At 30.1% G+C, this 13,242-nt stretch overlaps 1 protein-coding gene across 2 annotated transcripts; it reads left to right on the forward strand.

The window, feature by feature from the left end:
• Positions 1-967: 967 nt before the first annotated feature.
• LOC106687726 (uncharacterized) lies at positions 968-9,508 on the forward strand. 2 transcript variants are annotated; one of them, XM_014431759.2, is made up of 3 exons: positions 968-1,464; positions 5,916-6,158; positions 8,606-9,507. In XM_014431759.2, the coding sequence occupies exons 1-3, from the start codon at positions 1,438-1,440 to the stop codon at positions 8,747-8,749; spliced, it is 414 nt and encodes a 137-aa protein (XP_014287245.1). In that variant the 5' UTR covers positions 968-1,437; the 3' UTR covers positions 8,750-9,507. The 2 variants fall into 2 exon arrangements, with proteins under 2 accessions (XP_014287245.1, XP_014287246.1); XM_014431760.3 differs by lacking the exon at positions 968-1,464 and adding an exon at positions 1,798-2,042 and having other exon boundaries at positions 8,606-9,508.
• The last annotated feature ends 3,734 nt before the right edge of the window (positions 9,509-13,242 follow it).

Consider the following 13,242-nt stretch of genomic DNA (forward strand, 5'->3'; position numbering starts at 1 on the left):
AAACAGCTGCCATTTTTTAATCCCCCTACCTATATTTGGCAGACTCGTCAATTTTAACTAGTAATTATACATAGTTTTTATTGATGTAATCAAAAATTGGGGTGAGATAACTGCCTTTTTTTCTTCCCGGCTCTTGTACTATATGATTTGTGCCCAAAAACCGACACCTGAAGAGCCGCCCGCAAATTCAGGCCAATTTGTACCAGCCAGTACAAATTACTCATCTACACGCTTACACAAGTGCGAATTTGCCGTAGTTTGACAAACCTGTAGAGGTACTTTTACAGAATATGATAGAAGCTAACTACCATAGAACTTACTTTCTTATCCAAAACTTCTGTCGTGGCGTTTACTTATTTTTTAGCCAGCAAGTTTAATTTTAGGCACACGACAAATGAGATAACAATAAAAAAAAGTGATTAATAAATAATAAATAAATAATAACCCGACATTACTTAGGAAATTTCAAAAATATTAGTAAGCCAAATTCGATTTTTGGAAAATAAAATAGTTTATATCGCCGGTAGCGGTTTTCCATCTTTTTAATACTACTATCACAATGCTATACAACTATTTCTTAAATTTTTATTCCTTAACTTTACGTGTAGGCAGATATCACAGTTTAAATTTGTTCAACAATATCCTATTTTGTTCAATCGTTTTTCAAGCCAACCCATTTCACAGACAGATTCAAGTATTTCAGTTGACTGGATTGATTGTATAAAACATACGAATGTTTTTGTTTTTGCAGCTAATTTTTTATTTAAAAATTAAGTAATAGTATGTTAAAATTAATTAATATTAAATTACCAAAAAGTAAGTATAAATAGCCACAAGACAATATAATCATGAAGAATAATTTGTTCTAACTATAACAATAACTCTTTTTGAATCAATTTTGGGCTATAATCTACTTTAATATACAATCAGACAAATCTTTTGTCTCAATAGTCACATATGTTCAGTAGTTTATATTTTAGTAGAATAGTTAAACATATCAGAATAACAAAAACATCTTCATGCGTCTGTCGTGGTGTTTATTTATTTTTGTGCCAGCAAGTTTAATTTTAGGCACACGACAAATGAGATAACACTAAAATATTCACAATTACAAATGCTGTATTGGTCATTCGCCATCCTCAGTAACAGAAACAAAAAAGAAAAAAATATATGGCGAAAGAAAATAAGAAATATGTACAGAATAAATGATAAAAAGTGTTTCGAAAGATTAGGTAAATTGGTTTTCCGATTACGATGAAGACGGAGTAGCATAACAGAGAATTGTCTGGAGAAAGAAAAAAAAATACCTGAAGTTTTTCCCGATGCTGAGTGGAGGTGGAACTTCCTTGAAGGCGTGCCTAATCTTCAACCTATATAGTGTCCAGGCACCACTACTGGAGCAGTACAGTTCTTCAGTGTCTGTCAACAACAACAGCAATGACTTCAGCATCTTTCTCCAGTTTGGTCAGTATCCAGTTTGCCAGTGTCCAGTAGCTTCAGTGTAAAAGAAACAGTGTTGCCAATTATAACAACTTTTCAAATATTGTGATATCGGAATTTCGTCGAAATGTAAATTTTTGCATAGATATTAAATCGTGGCTATTTAAGAACTCTCTGATTTAAACATAAGTGCATATGTATTCAAAATTTTGAGATTTATATAACTTGATGACGAATTTTGAAAACAACAACAAAAAAAAGAATTACCTACAGCCTATATTTCTCTGAAATTTTGTTTAATTTAAATTATATAAAATTTATAATAAACAAAAAATATCGAAGATCGGTAAAGTTTAGAAAAATTTTTTCAGTTAATTAGCGGGAAAATAAACCTCAACTACAATAGTAAGAGCGGTTAACCTCTAGATTACCTACATGTGCAATCCAGAGCGGGAAAGACGAGATTTTATCCCGCGAGTTCGCTACAGAATACAAGTCAATTCACCCTCACTAGGTTTGAACCGGTGTACAGAGGGCCAAACGGTGAATTTAGAAGGAAAACATACTAATTACTTGTTTTATTTGGATTATGAAATTAGGAAGTAAGTCAAATTTGAAGTACAAAGTTCAATATAATAACATGAGTAAAAAGATATAGGGGTGGATTTAATCAATAATGATTTTTGGTCTGGTAACAACTTATAAGTATTATCATTAAAAATATCATAATATGTGAATACTAATATAAAAGAAAAACATTTTATAATCCATTTTTTAAGTAGCTTTTAAGCATTTTCATACAGCTAAATCATCAGTGTAAACAAATGCTAAGGACCTTTTTATCTACTAAAATTATAATAACTGTTAAAGAATTTATTTTGACCTATGGGATATAAAAATTCTCATTTTTTATTAAACCTAACAACATTAAATAAAAATCTATTCAATAGCATTACAAATTAAAGTATGATGACCCTCTTAATCTTCTCAGTTGTTACCGAAAATGGTTTGTCATTATTAAATTAATAAGCCTACTTAAATTTTATATTTAAATAAAAACAATAACATGATAAAATAAAAGACAAAGATGGAATCTGTACAAATTATAGCAGTTGAAAAAAAAAAACATTTTAAAGAATAAAAAGATAAAATCAATAACCAAGAAAACATAGAATCCGTAACTATTAGAAAAATTGAAAATAAAAATGCAAAATAAGATTACAAATTAGCACACATCATTTCCATCCACTAAATCAGTTCCATAATATTAACTTAGAGCATAATACACTTTCTTCAAATTATTTTGATATGAGATAACATTACTTAGGAGATTTCAAAAATGTTAGTAAGCCAAATTCGATTTTTTGGAACATAAAATATTTTATATTGCCGGGAGCGGTTTTCAATCTTTTTAATACTACTATCACAATGCTACTATTTCTTAAATTTTTATTCCTTAACTTTATGTGAAAGTAGATATCATAGTTTCAATTTGTTCGACAATATCCTATTTAGTTCAATCGTTTTTCGAGCCAACCTATTTCATAAACAGATTCAAGTATTTCAGTTAACTAGATTGATTGTATAAAACATTATAGTGTTTTTGTAGCTAATTTTTTATTTAAAAATTAGATAATAGTATGTTAAATAACCAAAAGTAAGTATAAATAGCCACAAGACATACAATCATGAGCAATAATTTTTTCAACTCTTTTTGAATCAATTTTGAGCTATAATCTACTTTAATAAACTATCAGTCAAATCTTTTGTCTCAATAGTCACATATGTTCAGTAGTTTATATTTTAATAGAATAGTTAAACTCTCTGATGAATAAACATATCAGAATAACAAAAACATCTTCATGCTAATGTTGTGACATTTCGAGTACTGTATAGTCTCTTTCCTGTGTCCATTTTTAAGTTATATCAATAGCAAATGTATGATTAAAGCTTAATAATTTGAACAGTAGCATGAAAAATTTGGCGACTTGAATAAATAATGAATCAAATGTTAAATAAATGAATGCTATATTGAGAGAGAGGGAAGAGAATAAAAGGGAGAGGGAGAGATAGTGGAAGAAAGAAAGAGAAAATGAGATGGTGATTAAAACCCTCCTTAAGTCTAGAATCACTATTAGTCAGAATGAAACACAATAAAATAATATATTGTTTTTGTTTTGATTTGTCATATTGAATTTAGAGTGAAAAGGTTAATCATCCTGATTCCATGCCACTAACTAGTCTAATTTGGCTATGCTCAGTTTATGTTTCATATGTCTCTTTTCATTACCAATTCTAGCTCTTAAAGTATTGTTTAAATACAGCTAGCTATCTTCTGTATATAATACATTCATGTATCCCAACACCTTTATTCTAAAGGACTATTGGATAAGTATACATAAATAAACCAATCCCATAGCGGCCTGTAGAGGTGCTTAATTCTTTATTCTTACGTATCTAAAAAATCTAAGACAAATAAAGTTATTTAATCCCCATTTATGATAACTTTAATGAAAACAATAAACAGTTAACAGTCAAAATTGATAACTCTGCCAACTATAGTTGGAAGGAATAGAAAATAGTGACTGTTTCATAAGATCACAAAAAATTATTTTTTTATTTGTAGCTCTATATCTTTAACCCTACCTGCAAAACTAAAAAAAATGAATAGAACATCATTTGAAGTAGAGTAAATTTCTTAAAATAAGAGCCATAATAGAGCTGTTTACGTTCAGTACAGTTTTCAAAATTTTGATTATTTATTTTAACAAATACCATGGAAACTACTACTCACTACGAATGACACAAATATGTCTACTAGCTTTTTATTGAAGAGAAGTAATAGGAATAGGAGTAGCATTTTCCATGATATTTGCCAAATAATTATAAATATTTGCTAATAAAAGTTTAGGCAAAAATTTAACCTTTTTATAACAGGAGATAATATTCATTTTTTCTTTACTTGAAAGAACCCAGAAATAAATACTTTCTTGAAACAGTCGCCATTTTTTATTCCCTCCTTACCATGGCTGGCAAAGTCTTCAATTTTGCCTCCTTCACCTAGTTTTCATTAAACTGATCTAAAATCGGGGTGAAATAACTTTTTATCTCATTTAGAGCTCTTGGACTATTAGGAGATAGGGTTGTTGGAAGGCTCTGAATGGCTGTTTAATTCATTGGTTCTTCTGAGGCATTCATATTACTCTGGAAGGATGGGTCAAACCCCTGTCTTTACAATGACAAATCTCGCCAAGTTTCAAGGAAGGAAAATTATAGCATACAGAAGTAAATAAACTATTACAATCGGGATTTGAAAATTATTTTTGCATATCTAATAAATATGTTTAGGGTTAGAATCTTTTGAGTGATTAAATATTATTCATTTGAATATTAAGAGTTATTTATTGTTATAATTATTTATTTGCATTTTGGAATAGCTTCCTTACAAATGGAGTAAGCTACAACTCAATATTATTTAAAAAATAAAGATGAAAAAGGTATAAACCAACAACAGTTTAACAAAACAATTACATATTATTATTAAAAATTTGAAAATTTAATTGGCAATAAATAATAAATATGTTTTGTAATTTTACAACTTTGATGATTTTGATTTAAACTTCAGATTTAGACTTAGATTAGATTGATTTAAACTTTTAAAATAAACTATTTTTCATTATTAATTAAATTTATCTAAAAAATTATTAATTTTAATCCAGAAGAAGTGGAGCCTTAAGCATTTTGATCATATTCTGAAATAAACGTTTCTATATTTTCCTAGTATTTCATCTGTTTGTTTATAATTTTGCCTCTCTTCTGTTAACCATTTGATGTTATTATTGCCTCTTGTTTATGTTACTCCCTCTTTTACTTCCCCAGCTATACTCAATTCAGTTTTGCTCTGTTCTCCTCGGAACGGAAAGACAGAATTTCTCTCATCAGAGTAACACTATCACTTAATGTGACAACTTTTCTTTCTCGTTTGAGCATTTTATTCATCTGAACACCTCCTTCATTACTTATTTTAAATCATGAAGAGAGGGAAGAAGATCTATTATATTTTATAAAATCTGGATTCTTAAGCCCCTGATCGAAGAGCTACAATTTACAATTTACAAATTGCATTGAAAATAATTGTAAAGATTTTTGTCATTACCACATACAATTATCTAAAAAATCATCTACCATGAGATAAATGCTCATGCGGCACCTCTTAGGAAACAAAAAAGTAAGACACTCCTGCCATGTTAAAGTTGAAACTTTTACTTTGGTTTCTAAATTCTTTTCAGGAGCAATACGTCCCCCATTTTTTTTTTTTTTTTTTGTGATACAGACCAAAGTTAATGAACTTTCAGAATGAATGGTGTTACTTCTATTAAAAACTTACCAAGACTAGAATGAAACTAAATATATGATATAATATTAAATTACAATTATTTAAAATACAAACTATAAAAAAGACATTATCTTTTAAGATGGCTGGCTGGTTGGTGGTGACCCTGGCTCTGGTCGGTCCGATCGCAGGCCAAGAAGAATACCAGGCGGCTCCACAAGGTGGCGGTGAAGCAGCTGCTCCACCTCCACCACCACCCCCTCAGGTCAACTTCCAGCCGCAGTTTGGATCTTTTGGTGGCAACCACGAGGCCTTCCTTGCCAGCTTCCAAGCTCAGCAACTCTTCGCCGATCACAATCTCCACCAAGGAGGACCTCCAGTACAGGTATTCATTATCACTTAAGTTAGGAACATCGCAGAGGGTCAAATAATTGTTGGAAAATAAAACAATTAAAATACTAATGGTGAGATACATATCACTGCTTTTTTTTTTTTAAAGAGGCAACAACTTAAAAAATTTTTTTTTTGGTATTTAACATACCCCATAGATTGTACCATGGCTGTAGTTACTTGGTGAGGAGAAAAGTAGATTTGGGACAGTTTGCAGGACCATAATAGAGATAGTAATTCCAGTCTTTAGTATTATCTTTGGGATCTGTCCACTACAAAATAAAATGAGTTTGTTTTATTTAAGTTGTTCCACTATCAAAGAATATCTGTAATATGAGCATTTAGGTTTGATGGATAAAAAATATCTTGGGATCAATAACTCATTGCTAAGTCAATCAATGTCATCTGTTGACACTGTTAACTTATCTATACGAAATATCTTTTATTGTTAAAGCTGTCCAGAAGCCTAAAACTAAGATTTATAAGACAACTAAGCTCTCTATCCCAGTTTTCTATTAACATAAATTATACTAAATGATAAATAACACATTAATAGTTTTGAAAATAGAATGGTTCATAAAATATTATATTCAAAGAATGATGTGCTGATTAGAGACTTGGAACATACATGATTGTATTACATAAAACTACCTGATTTATCTTGAGTAAGTATAGTGTTACAAACATTTGCAATTAACATACAGACCTAGTTGAAAATAGATGTTTGAAAAGACTAATAATGCTAAATCATTCATAGGAAGATAAATATCAAGTGCACTAATTTACAGTTTTAGTTTGAAAAACACATAACTATGAGTAAATTTGATGGGACGACTATCAGGGACATTAAGTCATGTAATTTGATGACATGACTATCAGGGACATTAAGTCATGGAATTTGATGACATGACTATCAGGGACACTAAGTCATGGAATTCGTTCATTATATATCACACTGTTCTATTTATTAAACCAGATCTGTTTTGGTTGTCACGACACTATAGTGGTTATATATCTCCTAATGAGAAATGTTTCTCACCCATATGTCACTAAAGATTTTTTTGTGAATGATTAGGACCAACTCAGTTAACTGAGTGTAATTCAAGCTTTATTTATTGTAAATAATTATTAAACTGTTGAATTACCTCTCTGTATCTCTCATTTTCCAGAAAAGTTAACTTCATTCTTAGAACTTTTTTTTTTTTCAGTCTATGTGCTTCTTATTCTAGTGCTTAATTTACCAGTTTACTTTATTATTTCATTATTTCCTCTTAATAAATAAAAAAGTTGAGATGATGATATATGGTGTAATAGCTTGTAGCACCATATATCAGAGGAAATCTTGGCTTCCTCCAGTTGTCTTGATCTAAAATTACAATTCTACAGCTAGTACCAAGTTGTGCTTTCATGTCAACAGCTATACTAACAGCTATACATAATCTTTTTTTATGATTATACCATGAATATGTAATGTAAATATGTCCGATTACGGATTGATAAGTATGCTGTGTGAGATAGCAACCTAATGTATTTGGGCAGCATATATGAATAAAGTATTTCTCTCCTTAATCCATTTAAGTTCTCCACCAATATTCTTTCTGAAACTGTCTGTCATTATTACTACATGCCAAGCCTATCGAAGTCATTGTAAATTCATAAATTATTCAATATTTGTACTTGAATATAACACATAAAGTTCAAATTTTTTCCTTCTTTTCTTTGTTTCTTTTAACATCCAAAAAGATAAGTTTTTCTATGAAGTACATGTTTTACAGTTGATTTTTTTCTTTTATAAAGTATATTTTCTGTTGAAAACTATCCTCAACAATTTCTGATGTCCATGCCTGATCCAAAGTAATAAATATAATATTTTCTAAATGTCATACAGAAGATTGAGAATTATTCGTTCCTTAAATTACTAAGTGATTTGTAGGCACTGGAGCATAGGGTGGGTTTTACAGAGCAGACCAATATTCCGAATTTCAGGAGTGAAGGTACTTATTTGCTGGTCAATAGATTGCTTTCTTTGCCTGGGCCTGTACAGAAACAGTTCTCTCACTACTAAAATTATGAAAATCCCTTCCACCCCAGTGTGCCCTTGTGTATCTTAATAATTTGAAGAACTAACAATTATCACACTTTTTCAATATTGTTTTTTTTTTAGTCAATAATATTTTCAATAAATGATTTTACATCATTCCCTCATTATTAATAAATAAATTGTATTTGTTTGATTAACTTTTAAATGGTACTCTATATATTAAACTATTTAATCAAGAAAAGTGAAAAAATTTCATTAATGCAATCTATATTAGCAAATATTTTATCTATTCAAAGTTCATAAAAATATTCAATTTTGAAATAATAAAGAGTATTTTCTTTTCCTTCCTAATTTTAGTTTAAATTTAATAGATCACTGAGTAATTGAGAACATTTTTACAGGACGTACAGCACCAATTTCCCGTTCATGGATCAGGAAGATCCGCATTCGGAGGAGGAGACCAGCAATTAGTGACCAAAGTCTTCGTCAAACCAGATGGAGGCATCACTACCATCCAAGTACCCCAGAACGTCAACTTCAGGTAGACTGAGGTGGCAGGTGTCTAAATAATATATTATTATTTTCACTATTTATCCGAGGGATCGCCTCATGAAATGAGATAGTACTCAATTCTTTGCTCATTGTACTTACCATGATTACTTTAAAGTTTTTAGTTGTTAAGTCCTTAGGGGTAAAATGTTATAATTTTTTCTCCAAAAATGCTATGGTACCAAAGAGACTGTGTTACTGACATGTTCGGATCAAGTGTTTTAAAATTATTTTACATTAGAATATTTGATTTTGATATGATCGAGTAATTTTAAATTTTGTGATTTAAGTAATTTTAAATGTAATTCTAATTAGGAAGCAATGAATAGCAAAAGTTATATTGATCAATAATCTCGACAACCACTGCTTGAAAATTAAAGTTCAGTACATCAAACTTTAAAAAAAAAAAAAAATGACAATAATATATAATTAAAATGGATTTTTTTTTTTTACCATATCAGCTTCAACTTATATTTAGAAATGATCTCAGAATATTCAATGCAAAAACAATCTAATTGTTCTCTCATTTGACATACCATTTTTTTATACCAATAATTGCTAAAAGTTTTAAGGTTGAAATATAAATTAACCAATTATTTACCTTAAAAATGTCATTTGTATTATTTATAATTCAACTCCATATCTATCCATTATCTTTACAAAAATGGAACATGTACACTGTGTAATTGAAATCAATGAATTCCTTTATGTTTAAAATTTATTAATTGTAATACAATTTTTATTCTTGTTACCTTATTGTTTGCATAATCTTTTTTTATCAATAAAATTTTACATAATTATTATTTTTTTTATTTTGTCCAATTCTAATATTACTTTTAGCATTCCTATTCATAAATTCAAGGTCATGATGAGATTTGCTATATCCTGGGCCAATATTGTAACCCCCGCCTTCAGCGGACCCAGCCCAACCCCTTATAATGCCATATGGCAAAGTCCAGTGCACCAGTTACATATTTTTATACTTAGGTATATATTAATATTGTTATAAATATATTTACAATAAAGGAGGTAAGAAAAAAAAAAAAAAGATTTGCTATAATTCCATTTCTTGGATTACGAAATTGTAGCAAACCTCATCATGACATTGAATGGAATATGTATGAACTAATAATGTTATTAATCTTTTAAGAAGGGTAAGGAAAAAAAAAAAAAAGGTTTGCTATAAGTAAGCTTACAGTGTAACAATACACCAAGGTGTATGTTACTTTATTCAAACCATAAGACAAATGGGAGTTGAACTTTCAAATATCAAAATTAAGGTACCAAATTAAAAACTGGATCCATATAATTTTGAACTTTTTCATGGTTGGTATAGATTTAGAACTTGTTAAAAAAAATGGTTAATCAAGGAATCAATATTACGGAAAAACTAAATGGTCAAACTCCATATATATGATGTAACAACATATTCTTTTAATAAAAATAGATGCTACTAAAATATCAATTTCATATAAACACAATTAAAAATTATGTGATATACAGTAAAAATGATTGTACGATATAAAGAAATTAAGTAGAATATGTGAAGAATTTTACATTTCAATAAAAACTTAAGATTCCTAAAAAGGTATTGATCTACAGATGGTTCTAAAAAACAAATGTTGATCGTAATGATTATAAGTATTTCATCTAAGGCATGTGGCTTATATACAATTTTTTGTTTTCATCATTTTCTCCTCATCTCTTTTTCTAATATCCATTTAAAGAAATGTATTTCCTTCAGTCATATGCAATCAATTTCTATTTACATTTAAAGGGTTATTCCATACATTACCTGAACTGTCTTAGATTTACATGATTTTTTATGTATTAGTTATGCCAAACAAATACACATATCCTTTTTCATATTTCCTATGTGAGTAATTTTTATTTTTAAACCAATTTTTCAAAACTGTAGGAATTTTACCATGCTTTGGATCACAAAAACATTAGTAGGTTTACAATAAAAACTTAATATTCCTGAAAAGAGATTGGTATACGGATGGCTCTAAAAATAGTGTTTCATCTAAGGCATTTGGCTTATCTACGATTTTTTGTTTTTATCATTTTCTTCTCACCTATTTTTCTAATATTCATTTAAAAAAAATGTATTTCCTACCATCATATTTCTTTTTTGTTCTCTCAAAATCCTCAATCATTAAAACCAACAGAACGATATCAGTGTTGGTTAAAACCTATCTTTTGTAAACTCAGGATATATTCTTGTGGGGGAAAACTTATAAAAATGCTGATTTCTGAAATGAACTAATAATTATTGTCATGTTTCTGGTTAACTCCGGACATAAAACAGATGAGAGTTCCAGAAACAGGATTCATTATATATTTATGTATTTGTATTTTCTATGGTATTACATATTTCTATCGATTCCTCACGGAAATTGACCAACTATTCTCAGAAATATATTATCAATCTTTATAAATGAAAAACTAGATACTACAAACACCCTTGCCATGGTGTATATTTAGTCATTGAATTTCTTTTCCTAAGATGTCGTATACACCAATTTTCTTAGCCTTGTTAATCAGGTGATATCCAGGCTATTGAAACCATAAAATTAAATCGGGATAACATTGGGTTTATTGTGGCTATTTACAAACAAATATATACATTTTACTTCATGAATAAAAAAATACTGGTTATGAATTACTAATAATTTATATATGTGTTTAGTCTAAAGACCTGTAATTTTGGATTTTTAGGGAGTTAATATGGGGAATGTAATTTTACTACTAAAATAGGCTAAGTGTCACCATCTATTGACAAAAGTACAACACTGGTGCCACCTATAATGAACAACTGATAACTGTCACATCATGGGTCTAATCCCCATCAAGTTAAAACCTGCTGACTTTGAAGGAACCTTTGGCCTGCATTCACTTAATTACGCAGGCAGCAGAGTGTGGCATAGGGGCATGCAGCGTGGAGGTCAGTACCTTCCCCTCCTCCCCATGTCAGGAACAGAATTACATTCCCCATCATCTAAATTTAATTTAACAATATTATCTATCTTGTGGCTTACTCTTCTATCTATAACTCATTATTTTTCTTTCAATGTATTCTTTAATTTCAGTCTTACTTTTATGTTTGATTAAACCCCTTCTGATATGGATTATAAAAAATCTGATACAAGTGCGACTCCCCCTAAAAATAAGACCAGAGAATGATTGATCAAAACAATACGCAATTGAATTAAGAAGACTGGACTAGCATGTGTTTTGCCAGAATTTATGACTAATATTAAGTTGCCATTCAAAATTACAGTTTAGGACTATGAGTACTTATCTTCTACTTTCGTACCTCTAGACCTCTCGGCCTGGCTTAGCTGGTCTACAGCTTTGGATATCCTCTGCTGGGTCTCAACGTTGGCTCTACAGTTCTAGAACTCCTACTTGTTCTCTCTCTTAGTTTGCCAACTCTCTCTAAACTGTCGAACCAAAATAAATCTATTTGTTTTCCTATTCCTTGATCTCTTTCCTCCCCTCTACTTTCTTTCCAGTCTACTAAACTTGCTGGTCATATTTTTTTAGAACAGAGACCTTGAAAATTTAGAAATGTATTATCTTTTTCTACTTCCCTTTATGACCTATTATGATGCTGCTGTATACCTTGTTAGTGTACTTGGGATTGAAAATTAATTATTCCTGGATTTGGGTCTGGCCGAAAGGTTCTCAGGAAGGATGTCCGATCTATCATATTTTCTCTGCTCTTATGGCTCGGCAATAAGAGAACAGACTGCAAACTGCCATGCAGGTGATTGAGTAGGGCTGCTATCTGCGTTAGGATCAGTCAGTCCGCCACCTGCTATTATAAAAGGTTTGGTCAGACGTATTATCGCATAAGCCCTTTTACCTGTATATTTATGAGTCGGCAACTGCCAATAATTAATCATCAGAATATCTGTTTAATTACACTTAATTTGATTACTTAACCCAGTATTCTTGATACGTAGCACTATTTTTAATGTAAAGATGGTAAATTAATAAATTATATGCAATTTTTCTACTGGAAAATTTCTCATTACCATACATCTATTGATATTTTCTACTTGTGAGCCTCCAGCAGGGATTCATAAAACCAAATTGAGAACAGTATGTGAACTGCCTGGACTCGGTAAAACCATTTTTCGCCACCCACCAGCTGCCACCGATCAGCTTTCAAGGTGAATGTAATTTTCAGATGGGTTTATTACTGGGAATATTAGCCTCCGTTCTTTACATGAAGGATTTGTGGTATTTAATTTTCCATGTTTCTTTTCTTTTGTTTGTCTGGCCATTCCTGATATATGAGAGAAGAGAGTATCCTACTGGTTACCACTCTGTTATAAGCAGGTAGGAGGGTTCAGTTTTCATTCAATGAAGCCGCCATAAAATAAAATTCAACCTGTTCAGACCAGAATGGAACTGATGCTCCTGTAATTTTAAGGTGCTAAGATGACACCTTAACACACTTGCCTACAACAACCTCATT

This window comes from Halyomorpha halys, unplaced genomic scaffold (assembly GCF_000696795.3).
Source record: "Halyomorpha halys isolate HHAL.00 unplaced genomic scaffold, Hhal_1.1 Scaffold1001.1, whole genome shotgun sequence".
Taxonomy (NCBI): Eukaryota; Metazoa; Arthropoda; class Insecta; order Hemiptera; family Pentatomidae; genus Halyomorpha; species Halyomorpha halys.

Coding starts and splice junctions, on each gene's coding strand:
- LOC106687726 (XM_014431759.2), top strand. CDS start 1,438: ATGACTTCAGCATCTTTCTCCAGTTTG. Junction 1,465..5,915: donor CAGCATCTTTCTCCAGTTTG/GTCAGTATCCAG, acceptor TTATCTTTTAAG/ATGGCTGGCTGGTTGGTGGT. Junction 6,159..8,605: donor AAGGAGGACCTCCAGTACAG/GTATTCATTATC, acceptor ACATTTTTACAG/GACGTACAGCACCAATTTCC.